Source organism: Equus przewalskii, chromosome 2 (genome assembly GCF_037783145.1).
Source record: "Equus przewalskii isolate Varuska chromosome 2, EquPr2, whole genome shotgun sequence".
Classification (NCBI taxonomy): Eukaryota; Metazoa; Chordata; class Mammalia; order Perissodactyla; family Equidae; genus Equus; species Equus przewalskii.
Genome location: NC_091832.1, coordinates 16,917,449 through 16,941,505, shown reverse-complemented (window position 1 = coordinate 16,941,505; position 24,057 = coordinate 16,917,449). Strand labels below are relative to the sequence as shown.

The 24,057-nt window shown below is 36.9% G+C and overlaps 1 protein-coding gene across 41 annotated transcripts in view; it reads right to left on the bottom strand.

The window, feature by feature from the left end:
- Positions 1-24,057, bottom strand: part of SCMH1 (Scm polycomb group protein homolog 1) — a 184,678-nt gene that overhangs the window by 99,978 nt on the left and 60,643 nt on the right. For 19 of the 41 annotated variants that reach the window (XM_070610078.1, XM_070610071.1, XM_070610088.1 and 16 more), the window contains 3 exons: positions 22,975-23,117; positions 21,991-22,061; positions 3,738-3,972 (listed from right to left, as the gene is read on the bottom strand). The exons of 1 other annotated variant lie outside the window; for it this stretch is intronic. In XM_070610078.1, coding sequence (XP_070466179.1) covers positions 3,738-3,972; positions 21,991-22,061; positions 22,975-23,050 — 382 coding nt within the window. In that variant the 5' untranslated portion in view covers positions 23,051-23,117. The remainder of the gene's footprint in view (positions 1-3,737; positions 3,973-21,990; positions 22,062-22,974; positions 23,118-24,057) is intronic. 21 more of the 41 variants (XM_070610066.1, XM_070610099.1, XM_070610069.1 and 18 more) reach the window with 2 other exon arrangements.

Below are 24,057 nucleotides of genomic sequence, written 5' to 3'. Positions count from 1 at the left end.
GCCAATGCTCTAATTAAGAAGGTCTGAGCTTTGTTCTAGTATTTCCCACTCTGGATGGGACTATCTTTTCCTGGGGGTGATTCTGGCTGTGAGGCCCCCATTGCTCTCTCCCTTTGCTATGCAATTGGGTACATAAGACTCTTCCTTTTGGTATGGTTGGGTACTAGCTCTAGTGGTTTCAGATCTTTATATCTGAACATGTAGACAACATGTAATTGAAATTTGTGGTATTCTTGACTCAGTTATGTTTAGGCATGAGTTATGGGTGGTTTGATTTCCTTTTTGATCTGTATGTTTCTGGAGAATTTATGGAAAGATTTTTATTTAGATGATCACCATTATCCCTGGGAACCTCTATTTTTAAATAGCCTATCAAGATGCTTCTAAACAGTGATTCATAAAGTAAGCTGGGAACAATACGGTACTATGAAGCTATAAAAAGGAATGAGGAATATCTCCATACCACTAAGAAGTCATCTTTAGGACATATTATTAAATGAAAAAAGCAAGGTTGAGAAAAGTATGTATAGTATGTTGTCATTTATATAACAAGGTGAAGGATACAAATGTGTTTAAAAATATGTACACACACACACACACACACACACTGATATATTTGTTTATATATTTAAAAAATCGAGTATAAGCTATAAAATTAAAAGAAAGTGGTTACCTATGGCAGAAGAAAGGAATAAGGTGAAGGAGATTTCTCTGAATGTATTGTTTTATAGATTTGACTTTAAGAATGATGTATATCACTTACATATTTATAATGGAAAAATTTTTTTAGACTATCTCTAAAAATAAAAAATAAAATGAAACAAATGACCTTGTTTACATCAAGGTGGTGGCACTGCCACTGAGACAGAAACTGATCCAATGACCTTATAACACATCATTGACTATATTTCCCAAGAGGGTAAGAAAAAAAGAAATGCAAATAACTCAAACACTGTCAGTAATCATAATGGCGGCAGTATTGGCATTGATATTCTGAGACTGTTGTACATGTACTGTAGCAGGAAGCAAATGAGTTATTTTGTTAGTGACAAAGAGAACTAAGATTTTACTGTGGTACAAAGGAGATGCAGATTTAAGACATTAAAGATGAAGTAAGTAAAAACACCATTGTCCTGAATTCTAGTAGGAAGTATCAATACAAATCAATGATTTTTTGCCTTAATAATTTTAAAAAGGCAGTTCTTACCTCTCTATACCAAAAATACCTAGAAAGAATGACCAACCCAGTAGCACTGAGCACTCTAGTGCCCAGATTATGGTCTCTTAGTACCATTTCCCACTGAAAGGAGCCCAGGCACCTAAAAGAAATAGCTGATTGCATATTTGGAGCAGGAAATGTACAAGACGAGCCTGGAACACTTTGAAATTTCACAAATCCAAGAGAGCAGTCAAATAATAAAGAGTCAGGAGACAACTTGATGAGGCTCCTATGAGGCCAAAGTGGGACAATTCAAGAATCAATAAGAACAATTAGTGCAATGGAGTGAAACACATCAAATATGTATGAATCCTTGAGTTTATGATATTACACAATGAAAACAAAACTGTCCTAAGTATTTTTGGAGGGTGCTAATAAGCCAATTCATTATTTTAAAAATTGATAAATAAAGAATCAAGCATTTAAATTATCTTTTCTGCATGAATTAGACCTCAGGATAACCAAATAGTGGATGAAAGTTTATTTTAATAGACATATTCCACTTAATTTTTTTGGATGGAATGATAAGATTAAAATTTCCTATTCTTCAACCATAATGAATTGATGGATCTAAATCAGGGGTTAGGAAACTATAGCCAGCATGCTCGCCATCTCTTTTTATAAATAAAATTTTATTAGCACACAGCCTTGCCCATTTTTTCATGTATTGCCTATGGCTGCTTTTGCATTACAAGGACAAAGTTGACTAGTTGCAACAAAGAATGTATGGCCCATAAGCCTGAAATATTTACTATCTGGCCCTCTAAGAAAATCGGTCAACCCCTGATCCAGCCCACAAGCATTAATGGCCTCTACATTACAAAATGAGAGACAACAAGGCCATATATGATTCCTAATAGAAGTAAACACCACCACCTATGAAATATTCTCATGAAAAAATTGAACCTGAGCCTGATCAAGCCTCTAGATCTAGCTACCAATTTCCAGGAAAGAAAGGACAGAGAAACACGTTAAATGATACCACACAGATAAATCAGCAAAACCTAATTGTGGGAAATTTTAAAGACAACGACTTTCATTTTTCAACAAATAAACTGTGAGAAAAAATAAAAGAGAGAATGAGAACCCATAGATTAAAAGAGACTTAAATGACATATCAACCAACTGCAATATGTGGATCTTATTTGGATCCTGATTCAAAGAAACTATGAGACACAGAGAGATAGAGAGAGGCAGACAGACAATAGGGAAAATTTAAACACTGAGTAAACATTTGTTGACATTAAGGAATTATCATTAGTTTATTTACATGTGATAATGTTATTATGATTATGTTTAAAAAACATTATCCATGAGAGATACATACAAAATATTTAATGATAAATGATACTATGTTTGGGACTTGAGCAGAAGGGGCCAGGGAGTGTGTACAGGTACAAATAAAACCAGATTGACTACATATTGATAATTATCAAGGATAAAGGATATATGGACATTCACTGTGCTATTCTTTCTACTTTTGTTTATGTTTGAAATTTTGTTATACACAATTTTTTTTTTTAAGGAAGATTAGCCCTGAGCTAACATCTGCTGCCAAGCCTCCTCGTTTTGCTGAGGAAGATTGGCCCTGAGCTAACATCCATGCCCATTTTCCTCTACTCTATATGTGGGATGCCAGCCACAGCATGGCTTGACAAGCAGTGCATAGGTCCACACCCAAGGTCTGAACCGGCGATCCCCTGGCCGCCAAAGAGGAACGTGCAAGCTTAACCACTGTGCCACAGGGATGGCCCCACATATAATTTTTTTTAATGGGGAAAATGTTAAACAATCACTTGGGGAGCTCTTTCAAATGATATGTGTCCTCTAATACTCAATTAATCTAGCACAGCCTCCTGAGGGGAACACAGCCCACAGCCAATAACCCCTCTCTCTAGCCTCCATCGAGACTCACTGCAATAGCGATTGATAGCAGTTGATGAGATGGGCTAAATCAGTCAGGTATACTGAGGCAAAAAGAAAAAAAAAAGAAGAATCTGATCTTGAGGAGAAAAATCTACTGGGGTTATTAGTTTAAATAAAATAATGTATTTTACTTAATAATATATTCAAAGCGAGAAAATTCGAAGGACCAAGTGAGAACTTAGGGGAAAAGAGATAAGGAACTCTTATCACAGTCATCCTTTCTACTGGGAGATTTTCCCCTCACCTCCTGTTATTATTGTAGGATTTGGTGAAAGCTCCATGGTTTTTTGAGGCAGGTTAAAAGGAAAGACCTGCTCCCATTCTCTCTCTCAGAACACATGGGAACTGACAAAGAATGAACGGTATGGTTTCTTAGAAAAATGAGAGCTTAAGAGAAGCCTGGATATTCTGAGTTAATGTAGACATGGAGACGTCCAGATTTTATGGCTCATTTAATTTTGGGTGGGCCTTTTCTTCTGGACTATATGAAAAAGAAGGGATAGGCAGGGAACCCTAGGCTTTCCCACAACAGGATGTACAATTTTAGGAAGATAACCAATTTGCTAAGGAGAGCTTGGGTCTAGTTACTCACCCAGAGGGGGCTGCAGCATACCCCCATTCTTCTCACAGTTCCCAATAGGCTGGATTTCAGCGGAGTCAACTAGCCGCCAGAAGTCATTCTTGTTGTCGCTGCCATCAAGGCGAAGGCGGAGGCGAGCACCTGTCAGTCCAACTACTGTGGCAATACAGGTGGATGTGGTGTTCCTGGGGTCCTGTGCTTCCAATTTCATGCTGATCTTGAACTCGTTGCTTGGAGGTGTGTAGGACTGAGGAGAACAAGCCATGGGGATTAGGCAGACTAAGAGTAAATGGCATTTTCAGTAGGATGTTAAGAGATGGAACTTGAAAATTTATGCCTTGGATTCAAATTCGTTATCTCTGGGCCAGGGGCAACCACCTTGAATTATTCCCTAATACTTAGGAAGGGTTTCATGCAAAAGAAACAATGGAAGGTAAAATGAAGAGGAAAAAGGTACTTTCCACTGACACATCAAATATACTTTCCACTCACCACACCAGTAAGAAAAGGACAAGAGTGTCTCAAATGGTTCTTACTTAAATGCTTTCTCATCCTTCCTTCCCCAACTCCCTAACCTTCCAGGTATTCATAATGATTTCTTTTTTTAGAAATCATCCTATTAAACTATCATATACTTAGCGTTTCTTCATGGAGCATTTCAATGTATTAACTTGTATATCCACCATACAGACTAACCATTGGGGGTTGATTCTTTTCTTATTTTGACATTAACTTATAAATCAATTCATATTTATAAAACAAGTTATAATTGACATACAATAAGCTTTACAGTTTAAGTCTTGATATATGCATACATCAATGATACCATACACATCACATACACCCTTAAAACTATCACCACAATCAAGATAATTAGCACGGACATACTCCCAGGTTTTCTCATGTTCCTTTATAAACCCACTGTCCAATAATTTCTGGACCCCATCCCCAGGCAAACACTGACCTACTTTCTATCATTGTAGATTGGTTTGCATTTTCTAGTCTTGAATGGAATCACAGAGAATATACTTTTTTTGGTCTAGCTTCTTTCATTCAGCATAATTATTCTGGTATTTATTCATATAGTTGAATGTATCAATAAGTCATTTCTTTTGCTTTATTTTTTTTAAATTTTTTGAGTTCGTAACAGTTTACATCATTGTGAAATTTCAGTTGTACATTATTTCTTGTCTGTCACCACACAGGTGCTTCCCTTCATTCCCTGTGCCTACTCCCCAACCCCCTTCCCTGGTAACCACTGAATTGTTTTCTTTGTCCATGTGTTTGTTTATATTCTACATATAAGTGAAATCATCTGATATTTGTCTTTCTCAGTCTGGCTTATTTTGGTAACCATGATTCCCTCCAGGTCTTTCCATGTTGTTGCAAATGGGATGAATTTGTCTTTTTTTCTGGCTGAGTAGTATTCCGTTATGTATATATACCACATCTTCTTTATCCAATCATCAGTCCATGGGCACTTGGATAGTTTCCATGTCTTGGCTATTGTGAATAGTGCTGCAATGAACACAGGGGTGCATATGTTACTTTGGATTGTTGATTTCAAGTTGTTTGGGGAGATACTGAGTAGTGGGATAGCTGGGTCATATAGTATTTCTATTTTTAGTTTTTTGAGGCATTTCCATACTGTTTTCCATAGTGGCTGCACCAGTTTGCATTCCCACCAGCAGTGTATGAGGGTTCCCTTCTCTCCACACCCTCTCCAACATTTGTTATTTTTAGTCTTAGCGATTATAGCCATTTTAACAGGTGTCATCTTATAGTTTTGATTTGCATTTCCCTGATGATTAGCGGTGTTGAACATCTTTTCATGTGTTTATTGGCCATCTGTATATCTTCTTTGGAAAAATGTCTGTTCATATCCTCTGCTGTTTTTTGATCACGCTGTTTGTTTTATTGTTGTTGAGTTGTGTGAGTTCCTTATACGTTATGGAGATTAACCCCTTATTGGATATATGATTTGCAAAAATTTTCTCCCAATTGGTGGGTTGTCTTTTGGTTTTGATCCTAGTTTCTTTTGCCTTGCATAAGCTCTTTAGTCTGATGAACTCCCACTTGTTTATTTTGTTCATTTGTTTCCTTGGTCTGAGAAGACATGGTATTTGAAACGATCCTTTTAACTTTAAGTTCAATGTCAAAGAGTGTACTCCCTATATTATCTTCTAGGAGTTTTATGGTTTCAGGACTTATCTTCAAGTCTTTGATCCATTTTGAGTTTATTTTTGTGTATGGCATGAGATAATGGTCTACTTTCACTCTTTTGCATGCGGCTGTCCAGTTTTCCCAATACCATTTATTAAAGAGACTGTCTTTTCTCCATTGTATGTTCTTGGCACTTTTGTAGAAGATCAGCTGTCCACCGATATGTGGTTTTATTTCTGGGCTTTCAGTTCTGTTCCATTGATCTGTTTGCCTGTTTTTGTACCAGTACCATGACATTTTGATCACTGTGGCTTTGTAATACATTTTGAAGTCAGGGATGATGATGCCTCCAGCTTTGTTCTTTTTTCTCGGTATTGCTTTAGCAATTCAGGGTCTTTTGTTGCCCCATATGAATTTTAGGAGTCTTTGCTTCATTTCTATGAAGAATGTCATTGGGATTCTGATTGTGATTGCACTGAATCTGTAGACTGCTTTGGGTAGTATGGACATTTTAACTATGTTTACTCTTCCAACCTATGTGCAGGGAATCTCTTTCCATCTCTTTATGTCATTATCTATTTCCTTCAATAATGTCTTATAGTTTTCATTGTATAAGTCCTTTGCCTCCTTAGTTAAATTTATTTCTAGGTACTTTATTCTTTTTTTGCTATTGTAAATGGAATTGTATTTTTTTTAACAAAGATTTATTTCTCAATTTTTTTTAAAGATTTAGCACCTGAGCTAACAACTGTTGCCAATATTTTTTTTCCTTCTCCCCAAAACCCCCCAGTACATAGTTGTATATTCTAGTTGTGAGTGCCTCTGGTTGTGCTATGTGGGATGCTGCCTGATGAGCGGTGCCGTGTCCATGCCCAGGATCCGAACCAGGGAAACCCTAGGCCACCAAAGTGGAGCACGTGAACTTAATTACTTGGCCATGGGGCTAGTCCCCCAGGAATTGTATTCTTGACTTCTCTTTCTCTAAGTTCGTTGTTAAGAGTACAGAAATGCAATTGATTTTTCTAAGTTGATTTTGGTGCCCACAATTTTACCGTAGTTGTTAATTATTTCTAATAGTTTTATGATGGATTCTTTAGGGTTCTCTAACAGTGAGAATTTCAGTTCTTCACTCCCTATATGGATTCCTTTTATTCCTTTCTCTTGCCTAATTGCTCTGGCCAAAAACCTCCAGTACTATGCTGAGTAAGAATGATGATAGTGGGCAACCTTGTCTTGTTCCTGTTCTCAGAGGGATGGTGTTCAGGTTTTCCCCATTGAATAGATGTTGGCTGTGGGTTTGTCATATATGGCCTTTATTATGTTGAGATAATTTCCTTCTATCCCCATTTTGTTAAGAGTTTTTATCATAAATGGCTGTTGGATCTTGTCAAATGCTTTCTCTGTACCTACTGAGTTATCACGTGGGTTTTATTCCTCATTTTGTTAATATGGTGTATCACACTGATTGATTTGCAGATGTTCACCCATCCCTGTTTCCCTGGAATAAATCCCACTTGATCACGCTGTATGATCTTTTTGATGTATTGCTGTATTTGGGTTGCCAATATTTTGAGGATTTTTGCATCTATATTCATCAGCGATATTGGCCTGTAGTTCTCCTTTTTTGTGTTGTCTTTGTCAGGCTTTGGTATCAGAGTGATGTTGGCCTTATAGAATGTGTTACGAAGCGTTCCATCTTCCCTAATTTTTTGGAATAGCATGAGAAGGACAGGTATTAAATCCTCTCTGAAAGTTTGGTGGAATTCCCCAGGGAAGCTGTCTGGTCCTGGGCTTTTATTCTTTTGGCTGTTTTTGATTACTGTTTCCATCTCTTTACTTGTGATTGGTTTATTCAGATTATCTGTTTCTTCTTGATTCAGCTTTGGGAGGTTGTAATAGTCTAAGAATTTATCCATTTCCTCTAGATTGTCCATATTGTTGGCATATAGCTTTTCACAGTATTCTCTTATAATCCACAGTATTTCTATGGTATCTGTTGTTATTTCTCCTCTTACATTTCTAATTTTATTTATCTGAGCCTTCTCTCTTTTTTTCTTTGTAAGTCTGGCTAGGGGTTTGTCAATTTTGTTTATCTTCTCAAAGAACCAGTTCTTTGTTTCATTGATCCTTTCCACTGCCCTTTTTGTTTCAATAGCATTTATTTCTGCTCTGATTTTTATTATTTCTCTCCTGCTGACTTTGGGCTTTGTTTGTTCTTCTTTTTCTAATTCAATTAGGTGCGGTTTGAGATTGCTTATTTGGGTTTTTTCTTGTTTGTTAAGGTGAGCCAGTATTGCGATGCATTTCCCTCTTAATACGGCTTTTGCTGCATCCCATATGAGTTGGCATGGTATGTTTTCATTTTCATTTGTCTCCAGATATTTTTTTGATTTCTCCATTAATTTCTTCAATGATCTATTTGTTGTTCAATAGCAAGTTCTTTAATTTCCACATCTTTGTCCTTTTCTCAGTTTTTTCTTGTAATTAATTTCTAGTTTTATAGCATTGTGATTGGAAAAGACGCTTGTTATTATTTCAATCTTCTTAAATTTATTAAGGCTTGCCTTGTTTCCCAACATATAGTCTATCCTTGAGAATGTTCCGTGTGCACTTGAGAAGAATGTGTATTCTGCTGTTTTTGGATGGAGTGTTCTATATATGTCTATTAAGTCCATCTGGTCTAGCTTTTCATTGAATTCCACTGTTTTCTTGTTGATTTTCTGTCTGGATGATCTGTCCATTGATGTGATTGGAGTGTTGAGGTCCCCTACTGTTATTGTGTTATTATTAATGTCTCCTTTTAGGTTTGTTAATAGTTGCTTTATGTACTTTGGTGCTCCTGTGTCGGGTGCATAGATATTCATGTGTTATTTCTTCTTGGTGGAGTGTCCCTTTGATCATTATATACTGCCCCTCTTTGTCTCTCTTTACCTGTCTTATGTTGAAGTCTACTTTGTCTGATAGAAGTATTGCAAGACCTGCTTTCTTTTGTTTGCCATTGGCTTGGAGTATCATCTTCCATCCCTTTGCTCTGAGCCTGTGTTTGTCTTTCGAGCTGAGATGTGTTTCCTGAAGGCAGCATATTGTTGGGTCTTGTTCTTTAATCCATCTCACCACTCTGTCTTTTTATTGGAGAATTCAATCCATTTATCTTTAGGGTGATTATAGATATACGAGGGCTTTATGCTGCAATTTTATCACACATTTTTCCCCTTCTCCTGCATTACCTGTGTTTGTTGTCCCTGTGTATTTTGGTCTACCAATCGAGTTCTGTAGTTTTTTATGTTGTGTTTCTTTATTTTCTCCTTATTTATTATTTGTGTCTCTGCTCTGCTTTTTTATTTAGTGGTTATCCTGAGGTTTGCATCAAGATCTCATGGATAAGATAGTCCCTTTTCTGATGACCTCTAATTTCCTTAGACTAAACTGATTCAGTCCCTTTCCTCCTCCCCTCCTAAGTTGTTTTTCTCACATCTTATTTCAACTTGTGTTATGAGTTTGTGGTTAAAATGATAAGATTATCTTTATTTTTGGTGTTTTCCTTCCATTTGTCTTTAATGCTATACTTAAGTATTTGCTATCCTGCCCTGATTCTGTCTACCTATTTATCTCCTTACTCCACACTTTGTAACCTCTTTCTCTCCCCTTTTTTTTTCAGGTACGAGAGCCTTCTTGAGGATTTCCTAAAGGGGGGGTCTTGTGGCTACAAACTCCCTTAGCTTATGTTTGTCTGGGAAAGTTTTTATTTCTCCATCATATCTGAAGGATATTTTTTCTGGATAGAGTATTCTTGGCTGAAAGCTTTTGTCCTTCAATGATTTGAATATGTCATTCCAGTCTCTCCTAGCCTGTAAGGTTTCTGCAGAGAAATCCACTGAAAGCCCGATGGGGGTTCCTTTGTGGGTTACTCTCTTCTGCCTTGCTGCCCTTAGTATTCTTTCTTTGTCATTCAATTTTGCCAGTTTCACTACTATATGCCTTGTAGTAGGTCTTTTTACACTGACATATTTAGGAGATCTGGCAGCCTCTTCCACATGGATTTCCTTCCCTAGATTTGGGAAGTTCTCCGCTATTATTTCTTTGAACACACTTTCTGCTCCATTCTTCTCTTCTCCTTCTGTAATACTTATAATTCTTATGTTGCATTTCCTAATTGATTTGGGTATTTCTGGGAGACTTTCTTCATTTCTATTTAGTCTTAGTTCTCTCTCCTCCTCTAACTGGAGCATTTCAACATGTCTATCTTCGATTATGCTGATTCACTCCTCTATGGTACCCACTTGTGCGTTCAGGGAATCCATATTTTTTTTTACTTCTTCCATTGTGTCTTTCATCTCTAATATTTCTGATTGATTCTTCTTTATAGTTTCAACCTCTTTTTTAAAGTGGCTCCTGAACTCATTGAATTGTTTCTCTAAATTCTCTTTGACCTCGTTTGAGTTTTTTGATGATAGCTGTTTTGAATTCTTTGTCATTTAGATTACATATTTCTGTGTCCTTAGGACTGATTTCTGGGTACTTGTTATTTTCTCTCTGGTCCGGAGATCTAATATAGTATTTGATATCACTATAGGGAGTTGTTCTGTGCTTTAGTATCCTGGCATTATTTGGTTGCGGTTACTGCCTAGTGCCACTGGGTGGGGGTCAAGAGCCACATAGTCTGAGCCCTCTGCTTGCAGCCAAAATCCAGGGGCTGGAGCTGTGTTGAGTGGGTTGGGGGAGGGGTGCTTTCTCCTGCATGCTCTTGGGGTCTTCTCCCTCTGCTCTCCTGGGATGTTGGTTTGATAAGGTCACACCTGCTAAAGCTTCCACCCCGGTAGAGGGCTTCCCTCTAGGCTGCCAGGGCCCTCGGGAGTCCTTGATGTTCCCGTGAACAACCATCCCCTGCCCCATTCCCTTCTTCTCAGAGGCTGCCCACGGTCCCTGATCACAGTCTTTAAGAGGAGGGAGCGAAGATTTCTCTTACCCTGTTTCCCCTCCTCCAAGGCAGGCTCCAGTCTCTCCGCCCTCCATCATATGGCTGCGTGGGTCCCTCCGATGTTTTTTGTGTTGTGTTTGGATGTCCTCTGTTGGATTATGGATGTCTTTTTTGGTTGTATATTGGAGGGGAAAGATTTCTGTGAGACCTCACTCTGCCATGATGCTGATGTCACTCTTTTGCTTTATTTTTAAAGACTTTATTTCTTTAGAGTAGTTTTAGCTTCACAGCAAAATTGAAAGGAAGGTACAGAGATTTTCCATACACCCTGTCCCCACACATGCATAGCCTCCCTTATTATCAACCTCCCTCACCACAGTGGTAGATTTGTTATAATTGATGAACCTACACAGACACATCACAATCACCCAAAGTCCAGAGTTTACATTAGGGTTCTCTCTTGGTGCTGTATATTCCATGGGTTTGGTCAAATGTATAATGACACGTATCCATCATTATAGGATCATACAAAATAGTCTAACTGCCCTAAAAATCCTCTGTGCTCTCTCTGCCTAGTCAACCTCACCCATTCAACCACTAATCTTTTTACTGTCTCCATAGTTTTGCCTTTTCCAGAATGTCAAATAGTTGAAATCATACAGTATGTAGCCTTTTCAGATTGATTTCTTTCCCGTAGTAATATGCATTTAAGTTTCCTCCATGTCTTTTCAAGGCTTGATAGCTCATTTCTTTTTAAGGCTGAATAATATTTCATTGTCTGGCTAAACCACGGTTTATTTATCCATTCATCTATTGAGGAACGTCTTGGTTGTTTCCAAGTTTTGGCAGTTTTAATAAAGCTACAATAAACATCCATGTGCAGGTCTTTGTGTGGACATAAGTTTTCAGTTCGTTTGGGTAAATACCAAGGAATGTGATTGTTGGATTGTATGATAAGAGTTTAATTTTGTAAGAAGTCACCAAACTGTCTTGCAAAATGACTGTACCATTTTGCATTCTTACAAGCAATGAATGAGAACTCCTGTTGCTCCTTGTCCTTGTCAGCATTTGGTGGTGTCAGTGTTCTGGATTTTAGCCATTCTAATAAATGTGTAGTGGTATCTCATTGTTTTTATAATTTGCATTTCTCTGATGACATATGACGTGGAACATCTTTTCACATGCTTTTTGGTCACCTGCATATCTTCTTTGGTGAGGTGTCTGATAAGATCTTTGGCCCATTTTTAAATTTAATTGTTTGTTTTCTTATTGTTCAGTTTTTAGTGTTCTTGAAGTAGTCTATTTTCAATAACAATCCTTTATCAGATGTGTCTTCTTAAAGTATTTTCTCCCAATCTGTGGTTTGTCTTCTCATTTTCTTGACAGTGTCTTTCACAAAACAGAAGGTTTTAATTTTAATGAAGTCCAGCATGTCAGTTATACCTTTCATGGATCATGCCTTTGGTGTTGTATCTAAAAAGTCATTAGCATACCCAAGGTCATCTTGTTTTTCTTCTATGTTATCTTTCAGGAGTTTAATACTTTTGAGTTTTACATTTAGGTCTGTGGTCTATTTTGAGTTAATTCTTGTGAAGAGTGTAAGGTCTGGGTCTAGATTCCTTCTTTTGCATGTGGCTGTCCAGATGTTTCAGCACCATTTGTTGAAAGGACTGTCTTTGCTCCTTTGTCAAAGATCAGTTGATTATATTTATGTGGGACTATTTCTGGGTTCTCTATTCTATTCTATTCATCTATCTGTCTCTTCCTTTATACCACACTGTATTGATTACTGTAGCTTTACAGTAAGTCTTGAAGTTGACTACTGTCAGCCTCGAATTTGTTCTTCTCCTTCAAGGCTGTGTTGTCTATTCTAGATCTTTTTGCCTCTCTGTATAAACTTTAGAATCAGTTTGTCAACTGGGTTGTTAGTTTTTCTGTTCTTGAGATGTATGAGTACTTTATATATTTTGGATATTAACACTTTATCATATATATGGGTTTGCAAATATCTTCTCCCAATTGTTAGGCTGTCTTTTTGTTTTGTTGGTGGTTTCCTTTGCTGTGCAGAAAGCTTTTTAGTTTGATGTAGTCCCATTTGTTTATTTTCCCATTGTTTCCCTTGCCTGGTCACATATGTTACTTGAAAATATGCTGCTAAGGCCAGTGTTGAAGAACGTACTGCCTATGTTTTCTTCTAGAAGTTTCATGATTTCAGGTCTTACATTTAAGTCTTTAATCCATTTTGAGTTAATTTTTGTGTATGGTGTAAGATAATGGTCTACTTTCATTCTTTTGCATGAAGCTGTCCAGTTTTCCCCAAACTGAAACATATTTATTGAAGAGACTTTCCTTTCTCCAGTGTATCTTCTTGGCTCCCCTGTCGAAAATTAGCTGTTCACAGATGTGTGAGTTTATTTCTGGGCTCTTGATTCTGTTCCATTGATCCGTGTGTCTGTTTTTGTTTTGGTTACTATAGCTTTGTAGTATACTTTGGAATCAGAGAGTGTGATACCTCCAGATTGTTCTTTTTTCTCAGGATTCCTCTGGCTATTTGGGGTCTTCTGTCATTCCATATAAATTTTAGGATTCTTTGTTCTATTTGTGTGAAAAATGTTGTTGGACCTTTGATAGGGATTGCATTGATTCTGTAGACTGCTTGAGGAAGTATGGAAATTTTGTTGCAATTATAAATGGGATTGTATTCTTAATTTCTCTTTCTGCTACTTCATTGTTAGTATACAGAAATGCAACTGATTTTTGTATGTTGATTTTTGTATCCTGCAACTTTACCGTATTCATTATTTCTAAAAGTTTTTTGAATGGATTCTTTAGGGTTTTCTATATGTAAAGTCATGTCATCTGCAATAATGACAGCTTTACTTCTTCCTTTCCAATATGGATCCCTCTTATTTCTTTTTCTTGCCTGACTGCTCTGGCAAGGACTTCCAATACTATGTTAAATAAGAGTGGTGACAGTGGGCATCCTTGTCTGGTTCCTGTTCTTAGAGGGATAGCTTTCAGTTTTCCTGAAAGCTATCTGAATATTTCTCCACTGAGAATGATATTAGCTGTGGGTTTGCCATATATGGCTTTATGTTGAGCTGCTTTCCTTCAATACCCATTTTATTCAGAGTTTTTATTATAAATGGATGCTGTATCTTGGCATGTGATTTTTATTCTTCATTTTGTTAAGGTGATGTATTATGTTGATTGATTTGTGGATGCTGAACCATCCCAGCAGCCCCTAGAATACACCCCACTTGATCACGGTGTATGATCTTCTTAACAAATTGTTGTATTTGATTTCCTAGTATTTTGTTGAGGATTTCTGCATCAATATTTATCAGTGATATTGGCCTGTAATTTGCTTTTTTGGTGGTGTCCTTGTCTGGTTTTGGTATCAGGATAATGTTGGCTTCGTAGAATGAGTTAGGAAGCTTCCCCTCCTCTTCAATTTTTGGAAGATTTTGAGAAGGACAGGTATTAAGTCTTCTTTGAATGTTTGGTGCAGTTCACCAGGGAAGCCATCTGGTCCTGGACTTTTACTTTTTGCGCGGTTTTTGATAACTGTTTCAATCTCCTTACTGGTGACTGGTCTATTCAAATTCTCTATTTCTTCTTGATTCAGTTTTGGAAGGTTCCAACTTTATTCTTTTGCATAAGGATATCCAGTTACCCACATCCGTTGTTGAAAATCTCACTGAACTGTTTTGGCATCCTTGTCCAAAACCAATTGAGCATAAATGTAGGAGTTTATTTCAGGATGCTCAAATCTAATCAACTGATCTATATGTATATTTTTATGCCAGTACCACAATGTCTAGAGTGCTGTAGCTTTGTAGTAAGTTTGGAAATCAGGAAATGTGAATCCTCTACTTTTGTTCTCCTTCCCCAACATTGTTTTGGTTATTCTGAGTCCCTTAGGATCAACTTGTTAATTTCTACAAAATAGCTGGGATTTTGATAGGAATTACATCAAATCAATAGATCAATCTGGAGAGTACTGCTGACAGCTATGTGATTTGCCAATATTTTCTCCAAGTCCATGCCTTTTATTTTCAGTCTCTTACCAGTAGTGTCTTTTGAAGAACATAAGTTCTGAATTTTGAGAAAGTCTATTTTATAAACTTTTTCTAATGGACCATGCTGTTGGTAAGGTGTTTTCCAAAGTTTTTTTAATATAAATTTTGCATATTTGTTAGTTTATTCCTAAATATTAATTCTTTGCTGCTATTGTAAATGGGAGCTTCTCTTCCATTTATCTTCTATTGAGTTACTTTTAACCAGTGAGTTAAATACTGGCTTTAGTTACTAAGGTATACATATTTTTTTCAAGTCAAGGATGTATCATTCATTTGCTATCTTTTTTTGCTCAGTAATGTGTTGTTTTTCTGCCAAACTACTTTCCAAAATAATTGAACTATCTTACATTTTCACCAGTAGTTTATGAAAGTTCCATTTACTCCACATCCTTGCCACTGTTAGATATGGTCAGTCTTTTTTATCAGAGACATTTAAATAAATGTATAGAGAAATCTCATTATGATTTTACTTTGTATTTCCCTAACGAATAATGCTGACCATCAATTCATGCGCTTATTTGCCACCCAGATATTTTCTTTGGTGTTTGTTCTAATCTTTCAATCTGGATCCCTTTTATTTCTTTTTCTGACATGGTTCTACTGGTAGTACAATAGTGCTCCCTACTGAGGGGGACATGTTCCAAGACTCCCAGTGGATGCCTGAAACCATGGACAGTACCAAAGTCTATATATACCATGTTTTTTCCTATATATACATACATATGATGAAGTTTAACTTATAAACTAGGCACAGTAAGAGATTAACAACTTCTCTTTGGCATATCCAAATTGCCAGCATCACTACTCTTGTGCTTTCAGGCCAGTATTAAGTAAAACACAAGCACTGCGATATCATGAGAGTCAATCTGATAACCCAGGCAGCTGCTAAGTGACTAATGGGCAGGTAGTGTATGCAGTGTGGATATGCTGGACAAAAGGATGAATCATGTCTTGGGCAGGACAGAGCAGGATGGTGTAAGATTTCATCACATTACTCAGAATGACATGCAATTTAAAACTTATGAATTATTTCTGGAATTTTCCATTCAAAGTTTTCAAACCATGATTTACTGTGGGTATCTGAAACCAGAGAAAGTAAAAGCTCTAATAAGGGAGAACTACTGTACAATGCTGAAAAGTAGTGACAAGAGCAGACATCCTTGTCTTGTCCCTGACCTTAAAGGGGAAGCATTCAGTCTTTTACCATTAAGTATAATGTCACTTGTAGATTTTTCATAGATGCCCTTTAGGGTGTAGGATTTAGGAAATCCCTTTCTATTTCTTGTTTCTTGAGTTTTTATTAGTAAGGGACGCTGGATTTTGTCAAATGCTTTTTCTGCATCTATTGTGATATTTTTTCTTCATTAGTATATTCATACGGTGAATTACATCAACTGAGTTTTGAATGTTGAATCAATCTTGCATTCTTGGAATTAAACCCCACTTGGTCATGATGAATTATTTTTATATACTGTTGGATTGATTTCCTAAAATTTTGTTTATAATTTTTACATGTATTTTCACATGGCATGTTGTTTTGTAGTTTTCTTTTCTTTCAATGTCTTTGCCTAGTTTTGGTATCAGAGTAAAGCTTGCCTCATGGAATGAGTTGGGAGGTATTACATTCTCTTAAACTTTGTGGAACAATCTGTGCAGAACTTGTATTATTTTTTCCTTAAATGTTTGGAACAATTCACCAGTGAAGTCATCTAAGCCTGGAATTTTCTTTGTGGGAAAGTTTTTAACTACAAATTCAACTTCTGTAACAGAAAGAGCACTATTCAGATTTCCATCTTCTTGAGCAAGCTTTGGTAATTTGTGTCATTCGTGAAAATTATCCATCTCATATAAGTTGTCAAATCTAAAGGCACAGATTTGTTCATAATATTCCTTTGTCATCTTTTTACTATTGTAGAATCAATAGTGATGTCACCTCTTTCAGTTCTGGTATTAGTAATTTGTATTTTCTTTTATTCTTGATTAATCTGGCTAGAGGTTTTTCACTTTTACTGATCTTTGCAAAGAACCAGCTTTTTGTTTCAATGGTGTTCTCTATTATTTTTCTGTTTTTTATTTCATTGATTTATGCTGTAGTCTTGATTTATGCTCTATTTCTTTTCCTCTGCTTACTTCGGGGATAACTTGCTCTTTTTTCCCTAGTTTTTTAAAACTGTAAGCTGAGGTCACTAAATGAAACTTTCCTTCTTTTCTAATATAGGTGTTTAGTGCTACAAATTTCCCCTAAGTAGTGCTTTGGCATCATACCACAAATTCTGAAATGTTCTGCTTTCATTTCCATTTAGTTGAAAATACTTTCTAATGTCCCTAAGTACCTTTTAGTGATACTTAGTTTTCAAATATTTGGAGATTTTCCAAATCTCCAGATAGCTTTCTGCTACTGATTTTTAATTTAATGCCAGTGTTATCAGAGAACATACTTTGTATTACTTAAATCCTTTTAAGTTTATCAGGTCCTATTTTATAGCCTGACTTGGTAAATGTTCTGCCTGTGTGTGAAAAGAATGTATATTCTGCTGCTGTTGGAGAGTGTTAGCTAGGTCAAGTTGGTTGATAGTGTCGTTCAAGTCAACTATAAACTTGCTGATTTTCTGTCTACCTGTTCTTTAATCATAGGAGTATTAAAAGTCTGACTACAGATTTATTTATTTCTCCTTACAGTTCTATCATTTTTTTCTTCATGTAAGGACTGTCTGACCCCTTATCATGATGAAATTACTTTTTACTCCTGGTAATATTCTTTGTCCTGAAATATACTTTGATATTAATATAGCCATTTCAGCTTTATCATGGCTAATGTCAGCATGGTATATCATTTTCCATTCTTTTACATTTTTTTCTATTGAGGTCAAAATAGTTTATAACATTGTGAAATTTCAGTTGTGCATTATTATTAGTCCGTCACTGTATAAATGTGCCCCTGTACCCCTTATGCCCACCTTGCACCCCCTTCCCCCTGGTAACCACTAATCAGTTCTCTCTGTCCAAATGTTAGTTTATCTTTCACATATGAGTGAAGTCATACAGTGTTTGTCTTTCTCTGCCTGGCTTATTTTGCTTAACATAATACCCTCAAGGTCTATCTATGTTGTTGCGAATGGGATGATTTTGTCTTTTTTATGGCTGAGTAATTCCATTGTATATATATACAGCACAGCTTCTTTATCCAGTCATCAGTTGATGGGCACCTGGATTGCTTCCATGTCTTGGCTATTGTGAATAATGCTGCAATGAACATACGGGTGCATAAGTCTCTTTGAAGTGCTGATTTCAGGTTCTTTAGATAAATACTCAGTAGTGGTATTTGAAAAGATCTTTCTAAGACTAATGTCAAAGAGTGTACGGACCAGATTTTCTTCTAGTAGTTTTATGGTTCCACGTCTTACCTTCAAGTCTTTAATCCATTTTGAGTTAATTTTTGTATATGGTGAAAGATAATGGTCTACTTTCATTTTTTTGCATGTGGCTGTCCAGTTTTCCCAATACCATTTATTGAAGAGACTTTCCTTTTCCCATTGTATTTTCTTAGCTCCTCTGTTGAAGATAAGCTGTCTGCAGATGTGTGGTTTTATTTCTGGGCTTTCAATGCTGTTCCATTGATTGTGTGTCTGTCTTTGTACAAGTACTATGCTGTTTTCATTACTACAGCTTTGTAGTATATTTTGAAGTCAAGTATTGTGAAGCCTCCAGCTTTGTTCTTTTTTCTCAGGATTGCTTTAGCTATTTGGGGTCTTTTGTTGCCCCATACGAATTTTAGGATTCTGTGTTCTATTTCCATGAAGAACGTCATTGGGGTTCTGACTGGGATGGCACTGAATCTGTAGACTGCTTTAGGTAGTGTGGACATTTTAACTATGTTTATTCTTCCAATCCATGTACATGGAATATCCTTCCATCTCTTTTTTTTTTTTCCTTCCTGGCAAGGAAGATGCACCCTGAGCTAACATCTGTGCCAATCCTCCTCCAGTTTTTGCATGTGGGATGCCTCCACAGCACAGCTGACGAGTGGAGCAGGTCCATTCCTGGGATCCGAACCTGCAAATGTGGACCACTGAAGCAGAGTGAGCAGAACTTTAACCACTCGGCCATGGGCCAGCCCCTCTTTCCATTTCTTTATGCCATCATCAATTTCTTTCAATGGTGTCTTATAGTTTTCATTGCATAGGTCTTTCACCTCCTTGGTTAGATTTATTCCTAGATATTTTATTCTGTTGCTGCAATTGGAAATGAGATTGTATTCTTGAGTTCTTTATGTTAGGTTGTTATTAGAGTATAGAAATTCCACTGATTTTTGTAAGTTGATTTTGTACCCTGCAACTCATTCTTTTACTTTTAACCTATTTCTTTATATTTAAAGTGCAATTTCTTGCAGGCAGTATATAATTGGGTCTTGCTGTTTTAGCCAATGTGACAATCTCATCCTTTTAATTAAAGCATTTAGCCCATTTATAATTAATTTGATTACTGATATGGTTGGATTTAAATCTACTATCTTGCTATTTGTTTTCTATTATTTTAGTAGTTGCTTTGGGGTTTATAGTAAGCATATTTAACTTATGGGTCTATCTTCAAGTAACATTATACTACTACATGTGTAAGAATCTTGTAATAGCATACTTAAGATTTCCCCCCTCCTGGTCTTTATGGTATTGCTGTCATACATTTTACGTATACATCTGTTACCACCTCTACAATGCAATATTATTATTATTGTTGTTTACACAGTTATCTTTTATAGAGACTTAAATAAGAAAAAACATTTTATGTATTTAGCCTTATAATTACAATTTCCAGTGACTTTCATCCCTTTGTGTAGATTTGTAGTTCCACGTGGTATCATTTTCTTTCTGCTTGGTGCACCTTCCTTTAACATTTCTTGTACTGAGTCTTCTGGTGATAATTCCTTCAGCTTTTCTATGTCTGAAAAGATCTTTATTTTTCAAAGATCTTTTTGCTGGGTATAGAATTCTAGGTTGATGGTTTTTCCATTTGGCACTTTAAACATGTTACTCAACTTTCTTCTCGTTTGCATTGTTTCTGCCAAGAAAATATAATGTCATTCTTATCTTAGTTCCCCTGTATGTAAAGTGTCTTTTTTCCTGTGGCTGCTTTTAAGATGTTCTCTATCACTAATTTTGAGCATTTATGATATGCCTTAGTGTAGTTTTCTTCATTTCTTTTTTTTTTTTTTTTTATTTTGGAAAGTTTTTAGCCATTATATCTTCAAATATTTTTGCTGTCCTGTGTCTTCTCTCTTTTGGGCACTCCAATTACATAGTCTATGAAGTTACTCCACGGAACTTGAAACTACCCTATGGCTCACTGATGCTCTTTTCATTTTTTAAAAACTTTTCTCTTTATGTTTCATCTTGAATAGTTTCTATTGCTATGTCTTCAAGTTTATTCATCTTTTCTTCTGCCATGATTCCCACCCAGTGTACTTTTCATTCTGCACATAGTACTTCATTATGAATCTTTTTTATATCTTCCATGTCTCTACTTAACTTTCGAAAACATGCAATACAATTAAAATAATTGTTTTAATGTTTTTGTCTGCTATTCTAAGATCTGTATAGGTTCTGAGTCTGTTTCAATTGACTGATTATTCTGCTCATCATTGCTTCCAGTTTCCTGCTTCTTTACATGCCTGGTAATCTCTGACTGGATGCCAGACATTGTGAATTTTATCTGTTGGGTGCTGGATATTTTTGCATTCCCTTCCTGTGCTTTGTTCCTAAATGCAGTTAAGTTACTTGGAAAGAGTTTGATCATTTTGAGTCTTACTTTTCTGATTTGTTAGGCAGGTCCAAAGCAGTGCTCATTCTAAGGCTAATTATCTCCCACTAGTGAGCAAGATCTCTCTGAGTATTTCACCTGATGCCACATGAATTAGGAGATTTTCCAGTCTAGCTGATGGGATCAGGCACTATTCCCAACCCTGTGTGAGTGCCAGGCTCTATTCCTTTTAATCCTTTTAGATGCTTTTTTCCCTTGGCTTTGGATAGTTTCCTCACATGCATATGCTTAACAATAGTACTTTGCTGCATACTTGAAGGGGTCTCTCTGTAGATCTCTGCGGTTTTCTTTCTGTGCAGCGCTCTCCTCTCTGGCACTCTGTCCTGAAAAGTCTAGCCATATTGGTTTCCCTGGACTCTCCAGCTCCCTCTCCTCAAATTAAAGAGTCTGCTGGTTCCACCTGGGTTTCCCTTCCCTGGGCCAGGGTCTCAAAACTCTCTTAAGGCAGTAAGTTGGGAAATCATAAGAGGCTTAACTCATTTGTTTTCCATCTCTCAGATCACTGAGCTTGGTTGCCTGATCTTCAGTAACTTGTTTAATATATTTCGTCTTTTTAAAATTATTTTGGGTGGGGTGTAAATTTAATACTTATTATTCGAAATGAGCAGAAGTCCTGAATTTGTACTTTTATTTAGAGTATAGAAAAAATTCAAACTCAAAGTGAAATGTTGACAGTTTTAGGAAATAGCCATTGAATACCAAAGGAAGGGAGACATAAATAACTTCTTGACCTTTAGCTCTGTTGAGCAGCAGTACCCTTCTTTGCTTACCAGCCTTATCATGTACTGATATAGTCAACATCATCTGTGTATTGTGTGGGGCATTTAATCCTAAGTGGGAAACTCTGAATGACTTGTAATGAACTCCTAACACACTCCTCCTCAATGGGACTCAGTGCCAGTAGTCTTATGAAAAGATAAGATTTTGGCAGGGGTGTTGGGTACAAAGAAACAAATACTGCTCCACTTCCAAAAACTGTCTAAGGGCTATAACTGTTTCCTATCTGTCTGAATTAAGAGCTATAGTAAAAATTAGCTTTTGTTTTCAGTAACACAGAATATCCTCAAGGAGGCAAAGAAGAAGGAAAAGGTGTTACTTGGGATGAAGTTGGGGAGAATGTCTGCTGCCAAAACTCATCGTGGGTCTTGAGTTGTATTCTTCCCAGAGAACTTTAATCTGGGGCCTCCAGGCGAGAAGCCCAAGGGCTCTGACCTCGTGTTTTGCTCGTCTAAAGACCAGAAAAAAACTACGTGCCTCCCACCTGCTGAAGATGCTGAGAATCAATTACCTGCTTGAAGCAATGGACAGGCGCTGGGACTGAACATGTTTCTTTTAGGTATTTGTCCCAGGTAAAATGACCTGTAAAGGAAATAGAAATCTCCATCACAGTCAACTTCCTAAAAAAATACTTTCAGGATGCAACCTACACTAAACATTAGGCTATTTTCAGACTGGTTTGAAGCATAAAAAAACTTATTTTTCCCTGTTTGGGCTCAAAGGAGTATTAGGGGGAGAAATCCAGGTGACTTCAGTGGATCATTTTAGATCACTGTTTTTAAATCATGGTCTAAAAATGACCTCAGGTCTTTTTCATGTTAGTTCCTAAAGCAATCCAAAATGCCAGAGCAAGATATAACAGTGTCTCAAAGAAGTGCCCAGGAAGCTCACGGAAAACAGAACAGAAGAGGTAGAAAGGGGTGAGGAGATTCCTTCTGACAACCTAACTCCTGGAGAGGTCCCTTAATGCCATCAAGTGGCAGCTTTTAACACCCAATATGGTTGGATCCCACCACCTCAGCTCAAAAAAGAACGAAGGAAAGGCTATCTAGAGACATAGAGTAAGAGGATTTGAGGGCTGAAAAAGTCAGAATGAGCGAGATTATACTTGAATTCTCACTCTAAAAACTGGCTCTCTTTCATCCACCCCTACCCCACTCCCATCCCTGCCACTGTTGCATTGCACTGAGGTGCAAAATGATAAAGATCTGGTAATTTAGAGAAAAGTACGTCTTGGATAGCATTTCTGATGACGGGAACTAAGAGTAAGTTGAGGAATCTACAGAATCTTTTAGCCTCTGGAAGTGGCCTTAGAGCCTCTCAAAGTTTGAGGAACACTGCACTAGAGAAACAGTCTTTAAGGTGACACTATGCTGGGGCCAGAGAAAACATTTTAAAGGACAGGTTGTTAAATACATATCTTATTGGACCACAAAAGACTACCAAGTTCTTTATTAAACGTTAAAGCAATTACCAATCTCCCCCTAATACCCACCTAGAGGTGACCCCATGGTGGAGCAGGGAAGGTCCCAGAGACTCTCACAAGCTAAAACACTGTAGCAAACCAGCATTTCTTGAAGTTTCCTCTGTAGTGGAGCAGCACAGGGCCCCTTTGGGCCATGCAAAAAGCACTAGATGCTGGGAATAAAAATGAGTCACTGAATGATGAAATCTAAATCACTTCAAAGACGATGCCAAGACTTTATACTCTATTGACTTTACAGCTTCTGTTTTAAAACTGGTCTCTTTCCCACCATCCTCAACAAAGCCAAGTAGATCTGGCCAGAAATCACAGTCAGTTCTAGACCATTTCACGAACTGACTGTGATTAATCATCTTGAATAGACTGTTGGTCCATAGGGTAAACGAGATGGATATTTCCTCGAGTCAAGATTTAAAGAGCTTACCAGAATTTAATAGTTTGTTCTTAGCTGAGATGGCCCTAAAGCAAGGACTGAATACATTTCATCACTATTTGCTCTTAGAAAAAGGAAACATTAGACATTATTATTCCACTCTTTTAAATAAAGGATTAAGTCAAATAATAAGTCTTGGATTTGACTAAACTGCGACTCTTGAACTCTAGCATCTGTAGCAGCACTTGTTCACCAAACCTTCTGTGATGAAACAAGTGTTTTGTATCTGTGCTATCCAGTAAAGTAGCCACTAGCCACATGTAACTACTGAACACTTGAAATGTGACTAGTGTGAGAAATTAAAATTAAAATTTAATTTTTTTATGCTTTTTGTTGAGGAAGATTATCCCTGAGCTAACATCTGTTGCCAATCTTCCTCTTTTTTTTTTCTCCCTAAAGTCCCAGTACATAGTTGTATATCCTAGTTGTAAGTCCTAGTTCTTCTATGTAGGATGCCGCCACAGCATGGCTTGAGGAGTGGTGTGTAGGTCTGCTCCCAGGATCCAAAACAGTGGACCCCAGGCCACTGAAGCGGAGCATGCAAACTTAACCACTATGCCACTGGGCTGGCCCGGAAATTTTACTTAATTTTAATTCATTTAAATTCAAATACCTGCACATGGCTAACGGCTACTTATTCGGCAGTACAGGTTTAGAGGTTT